Source organism: Syngnathoides biaculeatus, chromosome 9 (genome assembly GCF_019802595.1).
Source record: "Syngnathoides biaculeatus isolate LvHL_M chromosome 9, ASM1980259v1, whole genome shotgun sequence".
Lineage (NCBI taxonomy): Eukaryota > Metazoa > Chordata > Actinopteri > Syngnathiformes > Syngnathidae > Syngnathoides > Syngnathoides biaculeatus.
Window position 1 is genome coordinate 25,435,388 of NC_084648.1, and position 15,119 is coordinate 25,450,506.

The window sequence follows — 15,119 nt, forward strand, 5'->3', positions numbered from 1 at the left end:
GGCCTCAGCATTACATTTCTGCTCTTTGTAAATGTTGTGGTTCTGTTGGCGTCATCAAGGCAATGAGAGTTGGAGCTCACTCAGTCATTCGGGATGTGCTCAATGTCGAACCACTGTTCCTCTGCATTGACAGGAATCAGATGAAGTGGCTCGGGCATCTGATCCAGATGCCTCCCTAGTGAGGTGTTCCAGGCGTGTCAAACCGGAACCACTTTTCTAAAACGACAAAAATGTTTTGCGATTTCACACATTAGTCATTCACTCCATAATGCAGCTCTAAGAGGGGACAAGCCCAGGATTACATCAGGAAGGGCATCCATCTTAAAACTTTCTCAAACAAATATCAGTGTTCATCTAAAGAATTCCATACCGTATTTGTCCTTACCCAGGTTAACAATGTTCGCCCCCAGAACCATTAACCTGCAGGGCGTCGGTGGAAATTCAGCGACTGTGAGTCAAAAACCAAGAAGAGAATAAAATAGCATTCGTCGGCAGAAGAAGAAGAGGAATGCACAGTGCCTACAACTGGGGGTAGGGACTTTGAATGTTGCAACTATGACAGGAAATGCTCAGGAGTTGGTTCACATGAAGATTAGGAGAAAGGTTGCTATATTGTGCATCCAAGAGAGCAAGTGGAAAGGTAGAGAGAGCTAGAAGTTTAGGGGCAGGGTTGAATTATTTTACGATGGAGTAGGTAGGAAGAGAAATAGAGCAGGGGCTATTTTAAAGGAAAAGCTGTCTTGGAAGTCCAAAGAGTATCAGCTCAAGTGATGAGGCTGAAACTTGCAACAAAGGATGTCATGTATAAAGAGATTTGTGGTTATGCAGGTAGGTAGGATGTGACCAAAAGTTGAAAGAGAAATTCTGGAAGGAACTCGATGAAGTACCTCTGAGCATCCCAGTTCTGCCCCAAGTGTTTAATATGTTAAGAAGATCGATTTTATTAGAAAAGATCTGTTTGTGTTGTTAATTTTGAGAGTGCATTGCTGAGCTTTTATTTTGAAACTGTAGAATACAGGAAGTAGGAAGCGCTGAGCAGAGCGAAATACGGTAAAAAGCATGTCAACAGTTGAAAGATGTAGCACGTTGACTGCTTATTCCTGTGCATGAATCCGTCAGAAAGCAATGGCTGTGAGTAATTTATGTTCATTACTTGTTACATGTTTCAGAAGTATTGTTAGTAACTTTAACAGTATCTTTGTGCATATTTGTGAGCTGCACTGATTTAGTAACTTTACATGTTGTGTTCATTCTCATGAGATAGCTAGCAGCAGTATGTGTATCTGCTACTCACTTCACTAGAATGCTGTTGCTGTTTGTGCTTAGACTTACTGAATGTGAATGTTTAATTCATATACTAATGGAAGATGTTTATACTACATACTGATTTGACATTGCAGTCTATTTAGTATGTTTTGTATTTCTTTTTCTAGTTTCACTCCATTTTCATTGTGTCACCCGACTTGACCTGTTAAGAATTCATTAAAGGAGCAAGCACGCTCACTTCCTGGCTCTTGAAAAGGAGTTTGGCTGGCTGTTTATTCATGTTAGCACTTTGGAAGTAAAACACATGAAGAGAACAGTACAATCCCAGACACAGCGTTGTGATCGATGCAGATTGTTATGGTCATATTGGTGAAGGAAACAGGGATGATGAAGAAGTGATGGGCAAGTACGGCATCCAGGATAGGAACTTTGAGAGACAGATGGTGGTGGACTTTGCAAAAAGCATGGGATGGCTGTAGTGAACACCTTTTTCCGGAAGAGGCAGGAACATAAGATGACCGATAGGAGAGGAGGTAGAAGCATGCAAGTTTTTGTGCAGACAATGTCATGTCAAGGAGGTTACTAATTGTAAGGTATGGTAGGAGAGAGTGTAGCTCGACAGCATAGGATGGTGTTGTGTAGGATGACTCTGGTGGTGGAGATGAAAATAAAGAAGACGAAGGTAGAGCAGAGAACTATGTGGTGAAAGCTTAGAAAGGAAGAATGCTGTGCGGCCTTTCAGAAAGAGGTGAGACAGGAGGACTGGACTACTACAGCCAAGGTGATCAGAGAGAAAGGCAAGAGAGTACTTGGTGTGTCTTCTGGTAGGAAAGGGGAGGAGACTTGTTGGTGGAACCCCAAAATACAGGAAGTCTAAATGGAAAGAATACTTTGAGAAGTTGATGTATGAAGAAAATATGAAAGGAAGAGTAGAAGAGGCAAATGTGTAGGACGAGGAAGTGGAAATGATTCATCATGGGGAAGTTACAAATACACTCAAGAGGATGAAAAATTGGTTGGTCCTGATGACATACCTGTGGAGGTATGGAAGCAATTTGGAGAGGTGGCTGTGGATTTTTGACCAACTTATTCAACAGAATACTAGTGGGCAAGAAGATGTCTGAAGACAGGTCAGAAGTGTGCTGGTTCCCATTTTTAAGAACAAAGGGAAATTGGATAGCTGTGGGAACTATACAGGAATAAAGTTGATGAACCACACAATGAAGTGATAAGAAAGAGTACAGGAGGGTGGACTTAGGACAGAGGCAATGGTATGTTTTTTTTTTTTTGTAATTACCACAGATACATTTGCCTTGAGGATGGTAGTGGAAAAGTACAGAGAGGGTCAGAAGGAGCTACATTGTGTCTTTGTGGAGCTAGAGAAAGCCTATGAAAGAATACCAAGAGAGTAACTATGGTACTACATGCATAAGTCTGATGCGACGGAGAAACATGTCAGAATATTACAGGATATGTATGAGGGCAGCAGAACAGTGGTGAGGTGTGCCATAGGTGTGACAGAAGAATTTAAGGTGGAGGTGGGACTGAATCAGGGATCAGCTTTGAGACCCTTCCTGTTTGCTGTGGTAATGGATAGGCTGACAGATGAAGTTGGACTGGAATCACCCTTGGACAATGATGTTCGCAGATTAGATTGTGATCTGCAGTGAAAGCAGGGAGCAGGTGGAGGAACAATTAGAAAGATGGAGGCATACACTGGAAAGGAGAGGAATGAAGATTAGCCCAAGTAAAACAAAATATATGTGCGTGAATGAGAGGGGTTGAGGGGGAAGAGTGAGGCTAGAGGGAGAAGAGATAGCGAGCGTGGAGGACTTCAAATACTTGGGGTCAACAATCCAGAGCAATGGTGAGTGTGGTAAGGAAGTGAATAAACGGGTCCAAGCAGGTTGGAACAGCTGGCAGAAGGCGTCTGGTGTCTTATGTGACAGAAGAGTTTCGGCTAGAGTGAAGGGAAAGTTTATAAAACAGTGGTGAGACCAGCCATGATGTACAGATTTGAGACAGTGGCACAGAAGAGACAATATGAAGCAGAGCTTGAGGGGGCAGAAATGAAGATGTTAAGGTTCTCTCTAGCGTTGAACAGGTTGAATCGGATTAGAAATTAGCTCAATAGAGGGACAGCCAAAGTTGGATGCTTTGGAGACAAGGTTCATGAGAGAAGACTTCAATTGTTTGGACATGTCCAGAGGCGAGAGAGTGAGTATATTTGTAGAAGGGTGCTGAGGATGGAGCTGCCAGGCAAAAGAGCGAGAGGAAGACCAAAGAGAAGGTTGATGGATGTTGTGTGGCATTGTGGATCAGCAGGAACGTGTTGGCCTCACAGTTATGAGGTCCCCAACCTGACTGTGTGGCGTTTGCATGTTCTCCCCATGCCTGTGTAAATTTTCTCCGGGCACAGCAGTTTCCTCCCACATCCCAAAAACATGCAACATTAATTTAAGACTCTAAATTGCCCCTCGGTCTGATTGTGAGTGCGTCTGTTTGTCTCTATATGCCCTGCGAGTGGCTGGTAACCAGTTAAGGATGTACCCTACCTCCTACCCATTGACAGCTGGGATATGCTCCAGAAGTCCTGCTACCCTCGTGAGGATAAACGGCTAATAAAATGGATGGATGGATGGATGGATGGATGTTGTGAGGGAAAACATCAGCTGATAACACTTTACCATATTGCAAGTCAGGGGCACTGTTATCTTGAATGGTGCCCTATGAAAGACCCCCTCAGGCTCCCTCATACAAAACCCCTTGTTCCTCCTGTCAATGTAGGTTGTGTGGATGGACTCATCCTTAGTCGTCCCTTGTCTACCATAAATTAGAAATGGATACCATGTAAATTTTCTTATCGTATTATACACGAATTATCCCTCTGAAAAAAATATAAGTATCGGACGCAAGGTATGAAATAATATACAACATGACAATGTACATGAATGTCTCTTTATACAGGGATTTATGGCCAAGCTGTGCAACACCTGTAAACTGGGGTGTCCATGTGTGTGTGCGTCTGTTTGAGAGCGAGAGTGAGAGCGAGAGAGAGAGAGAGAGAGAGAGAGAGAGAGAGAGAGAGAATGAAGTATTGCGTGTTGGCTATAACTCACTCGCAATTTAACACCAATAGTTTCCGCATCTTAACATGATATTGTCATAATCAGGCTTTATCTGCTATAAACATCTGAGACTATGTTTAATCTTGCGATGGTAGGCTCCATTAAATTAGCTCACATTGAGCTGCATGTGTAATTGTGGTATGCTTTGCAGTAGCCACATTGAACGTTATCTTCTTTTTTAAGAGTGAGGCGATCCCAAACTTTGGACAGCGTTCTATGAATAGTTTCTTCGGTCTCTGACCTCATGCCAACTTCTGAACATAGTGTGCCACGTGTGGAAAAAGTATCCAAGTTTAGTAAGTCATAGAATGTGTGTGATAGGAATTAAATAAAGTATTGAGGCAGAGATTATCCTATTATTGGTCACGTAGACATTTGCTAACACATAGGGGTTGACTGTAATTGAAGGCAAAGGAAGCAATTACCCTCTTTGGTGATCTAGCTTTCCCTCGAGCATCAAGATTAGTGAGACCACTTTGTTGACACAAGTACTAAGGAAAGGCTGAAAAGGCCGGCTAGTATTATGCGAACGTTATCTTCTAATAACAAGACTGATGCCTTTGATGTGTGTGATGTGTGTGTTTGTGGGTGTGTGTGTTTGGGAGCAGAGGCACTCTATGTCACCTGCAAGCTGCAGAACTGCACAGATGCCAACAAGGGCAAACCATTCCCTGGCTACATTGACCCCAATTCTTTGGTGGTTCAAGATGAGTATGTGTTTGTCCAGGTGAGTGATTATCAAGTTCAAGATCACAGTGAAAACATTTTAGTGGAGTAAGATGTGAAGAATTCAAGATATTTCTAAAGTCGTTCAAAACTATTTTATCATATCTTTTTGCGCTCATTTGTCTGTAGGTGTCAACTACAGGGAAGCCAATCTACTATGTGTCTGCAAAGAGAGATGTCTTTACTCCAATGAAACTGCCAAAGTACACTTTTCCAAAGGTAACCAAAACGGCTGATTATGAGAAAAGAAAATGATGATCTGTTTGAATAGAATGAAATGTAGATATTCGTAGGAATATTATTCACACTTGATTTTCAATATAATAGCATTGTAAAGAGCAACTGACACCCAAATATACATTTTAAAATAGATATTGTTATGAAAAGTACATATAATAATATTCAATTCAATGTCTATATGAAAAAAAAATTAGTGGAGAGTGTGTCATTAATGGCGAAGTTGCTGAAGTCTCATATGAGGCCATATTGCCTGCGACGTCTTTTTCAGATGTCACACTGAGTTAGTCGCCATAGAAAACACGCTGTGACACCTGCTATGGCAGATGAACAAGAGAGATTTTTGGATTTTTCTGATGCCCCTTCTGAGACTGAAGCTATTTTTGAAGAAGAGAACATCTCAGAAGCAAGCAGATTACTTGTAACTGACAACAGACTCCCCGACAGACAGATGAGAAGGACGAGGAACCTGATCAAATATTAAAAATAACTAGCCCATAATTGTTCAATTTCCTAACCCTTTTACAAGTCTTGTGTACGTAGCATACTCAGGAGGACCCATGCCAGGCGAAGTAAGTACGTCAGGGGTGCCCAGACACCGGTGGCCGGTAGGGGTGAGAGCTCCTTTCTCCTCCCAGCACGCAGCCGCCCACCTCCCCGTTGACCAATGATGGGCCGCCACGGACACTAGCGTTGGGCTGACGTGGAGGCTAAGGGCCACACTGCCTTCCTCGAACATTCGCTAGAAATAACATTCATCCGAGTTTGATGACTATACGTCGTTTGGCTAGTTAGCTCGTGTTACATGCTACTAAATTATTTGTACTTCTATTTTGTTATTGCTATGTGATGTATTGTATTGTGTGTCATTAAACTGTCTTAAACGTAATACAAGTGCTGTTATATTTTACTGATTTGAACGAGGGGATTTATTCTAAATTTACACATAACATATGCTATAAATTGCGAGACAAATTATTCCCCCCCAACTATTATTTTTTTAAATAGTTCTATACACACCTACCTGTCATTTGGAACATACAAAGCTCTTGTCCTTTTTACCTGTGCAATCCATTTTTTATGAAGAACTGCGTCTTTTGGAAACGTGTGAAGTGTGAATTAATCTTCCTGAGTGTACGAGCAATAAACCAACCAATAAACTTTGGTTGGGTGGCACGGTGGGGCAGCTGTAGAGTATTGGCCTCACAATTCTGAGGACTGAGGTTCAAATCCCAACCCCTCCTGTGTGGTTTAGTTTTTCTTCCTGTGACTGCATGGGTTTTCTCTGGGCATTCCAGTTTCCTCACACATCCCAAAAACGTGCATTGATTGGAGACTCTAAATTGCCCTTAGGTGTGATTGTGAGAACGACTGTTCTCTGTCTCCATGTGCCTTGCAATTGGCTGGGAACAAGTCCAAGGTGTATCCTTCCTCCTGCCTGATGACAGCTGGGATAGGCTACGGCACTCCTGTGACCCTCATGACAATAAGCTGATCAGAGTATGGATGGATGGATAAAGTTTGGTTGTCAAATCTGCATTGATAATTCAAGATTTTATGATACCAGGCTGTCGGCACTCAAAGCACACTGCAAGGTGTTACTGGCACAGTTGGGCAATCCACAGACTTAGTTGAATAATCTCTTCCTGTTTAGCATTAATATACAATAGTGTACAAAATAATAACAGTCTAATGTGACTAACCAAATTAATCCACATTTTTAGTATATTTTTTAATTTAAAAAAGTACAAGTAAAAGTACACTACCATATTCTAGAATGAAACCAAAAATCAAAACCTATTTGAGGCCAAAACATTTATTTGAGAAATAAATATATAAACGTCCATCCATTCATTTTATTCTGCTTCATCTAGGACTGGGTATCAGTGTTTTCCTGTATAAAGAAAAATATTCTAGTTTTTAGAAATAAAACATTTCTTTTTTAATGATCAATCTAAGAGGTTGGACACATGAGGAGTTATTAATAGCGACTCAAGCGTATTTTACAGAGGCACGGGCCGGCTGGCACAGCTCTACTGTCGCATCTTTTTCCGCTGAAGCACCTGAGTGCAGGTTTTGTGTGTAAAAAAAACAGCTATGGGCCATTATTGGCACTCTTTTTTCTGGGGAAGAAAATTCTTCTAAACTGACATGTCACCTTCTATTATGTTTGATGATGAACGGAACATCAAAGGGTTTCATTCTTGTGCAGCTTGCTCAAGTTCATTGGCCATGGTTGTCAAGCAATCAAGTGTTATTTCATCCTCCTTGTCTTTCTCAAAGTTCATGTCCTCTTCTTCTTCTTCAGCATAAAAGAGCCAGACTACTGAAATCAAACAATGATGTAAATTCAGCAACTGTACAGGACACTCAGGATCAAAGACATTGATTGACAATGATCTGGGACGCAAAACACAATGTGGGTTTTCCCTTAGAATATCAGCAAACAGAACACAATGCACATTTATATGCTGTAAAAAAAAAAAAAAAAAAAAGAACTGATACATAAATTCATCCAAAAAAAAATACATGGAAAAGCGAGGTCTTGTAAAGCGAACTTTGACAAGTTGATACATGGCCAAAATTGGTCACACATGCCCTTAGGACCACCCTGGATCCATCGACTCAGTACTATAAAAAAAACAGGAACATAACCCTAAGCTTCACAAATTCATCTTAGAAATCAGGGGCGATTCTAGGTGGAATATAATGTGGTGGTAGGGGTGGTGAGCAACAACGTGGAGTAAATATCATGGAGGTGTTATCTTATATTCTGCTGCATTTTAGGGTGACTTGTTGGAGAGCCTAAAATTATTATGATGGGATCTTAATAATACTTATTACATAATTCCTTTTACTAGCTATCCAATACATTATACATTTTTAACAATCTGGGCCCAGTTGTTCAAAACTCAAGTATTTTTAACGATTGTTGAGATAGACTTAACCATATGCTAACTTTAATGCTTCCACTATCTTGTGGGCCACCACTTTAAGCAGCTGTTTATATGACATTAAAATTAACATATCTCAGGGCCACAGCTATCATTTGTGGCAGATGGCATTCACGGCTAACTTGGTGTCTATCAGCTCAAAACAGGAGACTTTCAGAGTGGAGAAATTAACATATATTTCATGGATTTATTTAATTCAATTAGATTAGATTATTATTAGATTTATTTAATAAGACATACCTGTGATTTATTTTGGCATTTGAACAATCTTACACAATGAAGTCAAAAACATATTGGAAATAGATAACCAATAATCTTTTCCTTGTCCACAGTAACTTGAATAACAAATTCAACAAATCTAGAATTGGATTGAATAAATAAATACAATAACAGTTTAAAATAGATATTGAAAGACAAAAGAATTTTCTCATGGATGTATTAAGAATGGTTGATTATCTTACACAATGAAGTCAGTTTTTCAGTAAGCGATATTCACGGAATCATAGTATATCTGTGTAAAGCATACCTGTAAAATATCTGCTGTAAAGTTTTTACTGATATTCTGTTCACTACATCAATGAATACCATTTAAAGTCTGTTCAAAGAGATTGCCATGATGATCCATTTTAGAGTGCCTTGAAAAAATATTTGCCCCTTCTTAATTTGTTTTTTTTTTACATATCTATGACACAATAAGGTTTCAAATCATCAAAACAATTTTAATATCACAGAGAGACAACAAACCGAAATACAAAATGCAGTTTTCAAATGACAATTCAATTTATTAAGGAACAAAAAAGATACAAACATTCCTGACTCTCTGTGAAAAAGTAATTGCGGGTAGTGCCCCCCTTGAAAGCAATACCTGAAATCAAGTGTTTGCAATACTTGGTGATGAGTCTTTCAACTCGGGCAGGAGGAATTTTGTCGCACTCGTCCTTTTTTTTTTGAGCCATTCAGATGTGGTGGGGTGCTTAGGATGGAGCTGCCAGGCAAAAGAGCGAGAGGAAGTCTGAAGAAAAACTTGATGGATGTTGTGAGGGAGGACATGAGGACAGTGGGTGTGGGAGAGGAAGATGCACGTGATAGGCTTGGATGGAAAAAGATGACACGCTGTGGAAACCCCTCATGGGACAAGCTGAATGGAAAAGAAGAAGGTTACTAACAGCGTAACAATGTTATTAGAGAGAGACTTATTGCAAGTATAGGTCTTATATAATTGCACAAATACACCTGCATTTAATTTTTAAAATATTGTATTGCTCTTTTGAAATTTTTAAATATTTGGCATTAATGGCTCTCTCAGTCGAAAAAGGTTCACGATCTCTGCTTATGAGGGTCGTGGGAGTGCTGGTGTTAATCCCAGCTGTCATCGGTCTTCAGAACTGTGAGGCTAAAGCTCTACAGCTGCACCACCCGGCCACCTTATATTTCAAAATATTTTAATAAATAAATAAATAATCAAAAATACAATGAAACCTTATCTGTATTCAGCAGTACGTGTTTGGAACATTAATATTAATTAAAAGTAATTAATAAATTCAGGCATCATGGTGGCGCAGCTGTAGAACGTTGGCCTCACAGTTCTGAGGACCGGGGTTAAAATCCCAGCCCCGCCTTTTTGGACTTTGCATGTTCTCCCTGTGGTGCGTGGGTTTTCTCCAGGCACTCTGGTTTCCTCCCATATCCCAAAAACATGCATTCATTGGAGACTCTACATTTTCCTCAGGTGTGATTGTGAGTGTGACTGTTGTCTATCTCCATGTGCCCTGTAATTGCCTGGGAACCAAATCAGGTTGGACCCAGCCTCCTGTCCGATGACAGCTGGGATTGGCTTCAGCACTCCCGTGACCCGTGAGGATAAGTGACTCAGAAAATGGATCGATGAATAATACATTCATTGAATTTCATTTCAACATGATACCTATTAGCACAGTAGACACGCCATAATTGTTTCTGTAGACCATGTTACACTGTACAAAGCAATGATGAGTTTATAGGTCTCTAATCTTACAGGAAAGTTCACCAACATTTGTGCAAAATGCTCTGGGTCTGATAACTTGTTTTTTTTTTTTTTTTTAACTGGAGTCAACAATAGTCAGAATTATATGATACGTTGGTGCTCACAATTGATGTCAACCACACAGATGACTTTGTCAGTGACATTAACCGATTGATTGAAGTTCATTGCCTCCAGGTTGCGGACACAGCAATTTGGGACATTTTTGTCAGTCGTTTTGCTTTCAAAATACTTTGAATTCACTTGCATGTGTCTGTAGGTACTCAAAACTGAGTTTCTCTCACGAGGTGTGGGACTAGTCGCTCATTGCAATAAACAATTCATGTGTAAATGAAGAGCATATGGATCAACCCACTTAGGTTTTCTTTTGATAGATCTGTTATCAGTCCCACCATATTCTGGTTCATGATCCTTGTCTTGCGTGGTTCTTCTCTTGTCATTGTCCTGTTCTAGCTTGTCCAGTTCTTCCTTGTAGCGCTACGATCTCGAGTAACATCCCGTTTTGTCTTTTTTGTAGATGTGGAATTATTTAGTTTTCTCGTTCTGTTTACAGTTACCATTTGGTTTTTGTCTTTATTGTCCCTCTCACCCCTCTAGAAATTCTGTTCTGTTTGACTGATTAACTCTGATCCTCAATAAAACTTTAATTAAAACAGAAAGAATTCTCAGAGGAAGCTCAAAAAAATCCACTGTGACACTAAAACTGAAAAATATAAAGGGGAAGCAGATTCTCCATTCCGCTTGATCTACCAGCTGAACAGGACACACACGCAAAAAGAAAAAAAGGACAGTGCCGTTAACTCACGATATGACGACTATGTTTTGAACAATGCATATTTAACAGTCAGATACCTCATGGCAATTTAAGTATTTAACCAGTAGTTAGGGGTTAATGAGTTTTTTAACTAAGTGAGTTTTGAACAACGGTTTATTGTTTTGAACATGGTTTGTTGTCAGGAAAGAACATCCATCGATCCATTTTCTGAGCCGCTTATCCTCACGAGAGTCGCAGGAGTGCTGGAACCTATCCCAGCTGTCATTGGGCAGGAGGCAGGGTACACCCTGAACTGGTTACCAGGCAATCACAGGGCACATGGAGACAGACACACATCTAGGGGCACTTTAGAGTCTCCAATTAGTGCATGTTTTTGGGATGTGGGAGGAAACCAGAGTGCCCAGAGAAACCCACGCAGGCACGGGGAGAACATGGAAACTCTGCACAGGTGGGCTAGGATTTGAACCCTGGTCCTCAGAACTGTGAGGCCAGTGTTCTACAACTGCGACACTGTGGTGCCAAAGAACATACATGCCTTTTCTAAAATTCATGAAACCAATATGACTATTTCATCCCAGGGGAAATTATATTAAAACATTTGGGGCAATCTGTAGCACATTTAAAGAAGAAATGAATTAGTTTATAGTGTAACGTTTTCAACCTCTATATATATACTTGTGATTTTTCTCGTGTCTGGTCCAAAATTCTGTGTCCTTTATTTTCTTAATCTCTATGCCGTTGCATGCTGAGTCAATAGATGGCAGTGTAAGATAAAAAAAATGCAACCCAAAAGTGATGTAAATGGTCTGTTTTAAGAAATGAGGTACCCTTCTTCGTCACTTGAGTCATGGGAATGCTGAAACCTATCCCAGCTTTCTTCGGGCAAGTGGCAGTTTAGACCTTGAACTTGTCACCAGTCAATTGCAGGCAAGCAACCATTCATAATCAAATTCACACCTAGGACAATTTAAACACTTCAGTCAACCTAACGTACGTTTTTGGGATGTGGTTGGAGGCAGAGTATTCAAAGAAAACCCATGAAGTCAATGGGAGAACATGCAAAGTACACACAAGCGGGGTCAGGATTTGCTCTTCAGTCCTCAAACCTGTGAGTCAGATGTGCTCACCAGTCGTCAACTGGGCCACCTGTTGATAAGAAGCATGAATTACATTAGAGTTACCTCGTGTTTTTATGGCAATGAAAACAACCACAGTTAATAAAATACTGAGTTTTTTTTAATTGAAAATTACCATGCACGATGCATGGTAATTTTTTTTTTTTGCCAAATTACGCTCACACTCACACACACGCGCACGCACACACACACACACACACACACACACACACACAGACAACACAGACAACACAGACACAAAAGATAGATCTGAGGCAGTCCTTTCTCAGCATTTGATACTTCCATCTATCCGGGAGTGCTGAGGCCCATCCCAGCTGTCAGTGGGCAGAAGGCAGGGTACACCCTGAACTGGTTGTCAGGCAATCGCAGGGCATGGCATGAGACGCTCATAGTGATATTTCATATCGTATTAGATTCACTGAGCAACAACTGTTTGCTATTTAATTAGCAACCGCAAGCTCCCAGGGCCTTATTTAGCTACACACCATTCCAAGCTTCTGTCGAACTAAACATAAAACAATTCAAGAAGAGGCATAGATAGAATTGCAATGTGGTCAAATGTCATTTTGTAATTATTTCATTGATTATGTCGGGGTTTTCAATCAAAGATTATCTGGTCATTTGTGTTTACACATAATGTGTGTGGTTCTGACACCAACTAGGGGAGCTCCTAAGGTTCGACTAACTAGGCAATTACATGGACTTATGTTATATTTTTGATTTTGTCAAACAGGAGATGAACACCCACCATTCTGAGGTAAGAGATTCGTGCAGGAAGGTGGCACTCGATTCCAAGACCAGACAATAATAACGGGAAATGACTCCTGACTTCCTTGTAGACTGCTATGTCAGCACTTCAAAATGTGGACACGTCCATGGTCACACCATGCAAGTGTGGCTGTACATTCTCCATTATGAACAATACGTTTGCTGTGCTGTCCTGTGGAACCCCTGTTGGCAGGTGGTACAGGTGATTGAAGTGAAGTTACAGGGAAAAGGGTGCCTCCCACGGCGCGAGTCAGAGTGAAAGTGACCAGGCTTCGTAGGGCTCCCCTGGAGTAGAGCCCCTCACGGGACACCACGGGAAGGCACCTGGTCTATGTCCCGTGGTTGTTGCTGTTGCACCAGGACATCAGCAGATCCATCTCCCTCCAGTAGGCAAACTCATTGTTGTCTGAGATAAGACTGATGAGACTGGTGTCATCCACAAACTTGATGAATTTTACAGATTCATGACTGGAGGTTAGGCAGTTGGTGTACAGGGACAAGAGTCAGGGGGAAAGTTTACAGCAATGAGAGGGTCCAGTGATGAACTGTACAACCCCCACAGTTCCATTGTCTTTTTCTGTTTTTTTTTTTTTTTTTTTTTTTTTGCAGTCAAATGGATTCACATTATTGTGTCTCAGATATACACTTTCAATCCACAACAAACTCCATGTAAAATGTTTAGACCAAACTCATTCATTTTATACTTATATATGCAGTGAGTTATCATGTATTATGATCACAATTTTCCCATTAACAGAATCATGTCGAATAAAAAGGGGACAATTTTGAATGGCTTTGCCTTTCTTACAGGACTTACATGTCATCAGTACGGACGAAAATCGAGTAGTTGCAGCTATACAGGAGTGGAACCAGAATGAAACTTATAATTTGTATGTGTCTGACACGTCAGGTGTCTATTACACTCTAGCTTTGGAGAATGTTGTCAGCAGCATGGGCCCTGATGGAAACGTCATGGTTGATCTGTATGAGGTAAAAACACCATTTCTTTTATAAGCTATTGAATTATGCCTTCTAATTACCAGGTACAATATATCATATAAGTAATTCTTATTGGTGGTGGGCTACTTTCATCACTGTAGTACAGCTCTGTTCATCAATATTGTTGAGGATGGACCACATGACTGGATACAAGGAATAAGTATTCATTTTCCCAAATTACACAATTCTACATGACAAAATTGACTACAAATATGTGTTTTGTTTGTTTCATGTCTTTAAAACACATTGAGTGAATGTTAAAGATTGGTTTCCATGCTTAAGTTATACATATCTATACAAAGGTAAAAATGCAAATATTCACACCAACATAAACCTAAGGACCCCCCCAAAAAAAATCTAATTAGTCCTAATGTCGTGACTATGATGCCACACAGTCATAATTTACAGAAAAACCAACAGCTCAAGTATAAAATTATTCATAAAAAATATATTTTTTTAAATTGTGCAACTGAGGATGGTGCTCAGGTCTTGCTTTGGCCCTGGCTAAGGAATCAAATCCAGTGTCTTGATTAGGGTCACCACCCAGAAAGTAGGATATTCTAAATCCCTCCTCTGGGGAAGATTGGAGTGCATGCCAGTTGCAACTGCCTCTGACTCACTTCAGTATCCCAAAGCTACTCCTCATCGAGCAAGCAGTCAGAATCATTTTTCAAACACATTAGGTCGTTGTAAATCCACAGATTCTCCAACCATCATTTGCATTGTTTGTAGCTATGATTGGTTTTATTTGGAATCCAAAGAGGCAAGCTGTCTAAAGGTGTTACATTTTCACTGGAGATTATCCTCCCAGTGTATTTGCTTTCATTTTCACTTATATGGATACGAGGGAAACAATTCATTTGTGAAGCCTGTATTGTGTATTATCTGCTTTTGTAGGTGGCAGGAATAAAAGGCATGTTCTTGGCCAACAAAAAGACAGACCAGCAAGTAAAGACACACGTTACCTACAATCGAGGCAGAGACTGGAGGCTGCTGCAGGCTCCAAGCAAAGACGTACAAGGCAATACCATACACTGTATTCCAGTAAGTGTTTTCATGTATATATCAATCTATTAATTTTCTATATCACTTGGTTCTCATAAAGATCAT

At 40.4% G+C, this 15,119-nt stretch overlaps 1 protein-coding gene across 1 annotated transcript in view; it reads left to right on the forward strand.

Moving 5' to 3' along the window:
• Positions 1-15,119, forward strand: part of LOC133506098 (VPS10 domain-containing receptor SorCS1) — a 221,651-nt gene that overhangs the window by 123,434 nt on the left and 83,098 nt on the right. The window contains exons 7-10 of the mRNA XM_061829867.1: positions 5,003-5,121; positions 5,250-5,339; positions 13,821-14,000; positions 14,907-15,053. Of these exons, the coding sequence (XP_061685851.1) occupies positions 5,003-5,121; positions 5,250-5,339; positions 13,821-14,000; positions 14,907-15,053 (536 nt within the window). The remainder of the gene's footprint in view (positions 1-5,002; positions 5,122-5,249; positions 5,340-13,820; positions 14,001-14,906; positions 15,054-15,119) is intronic.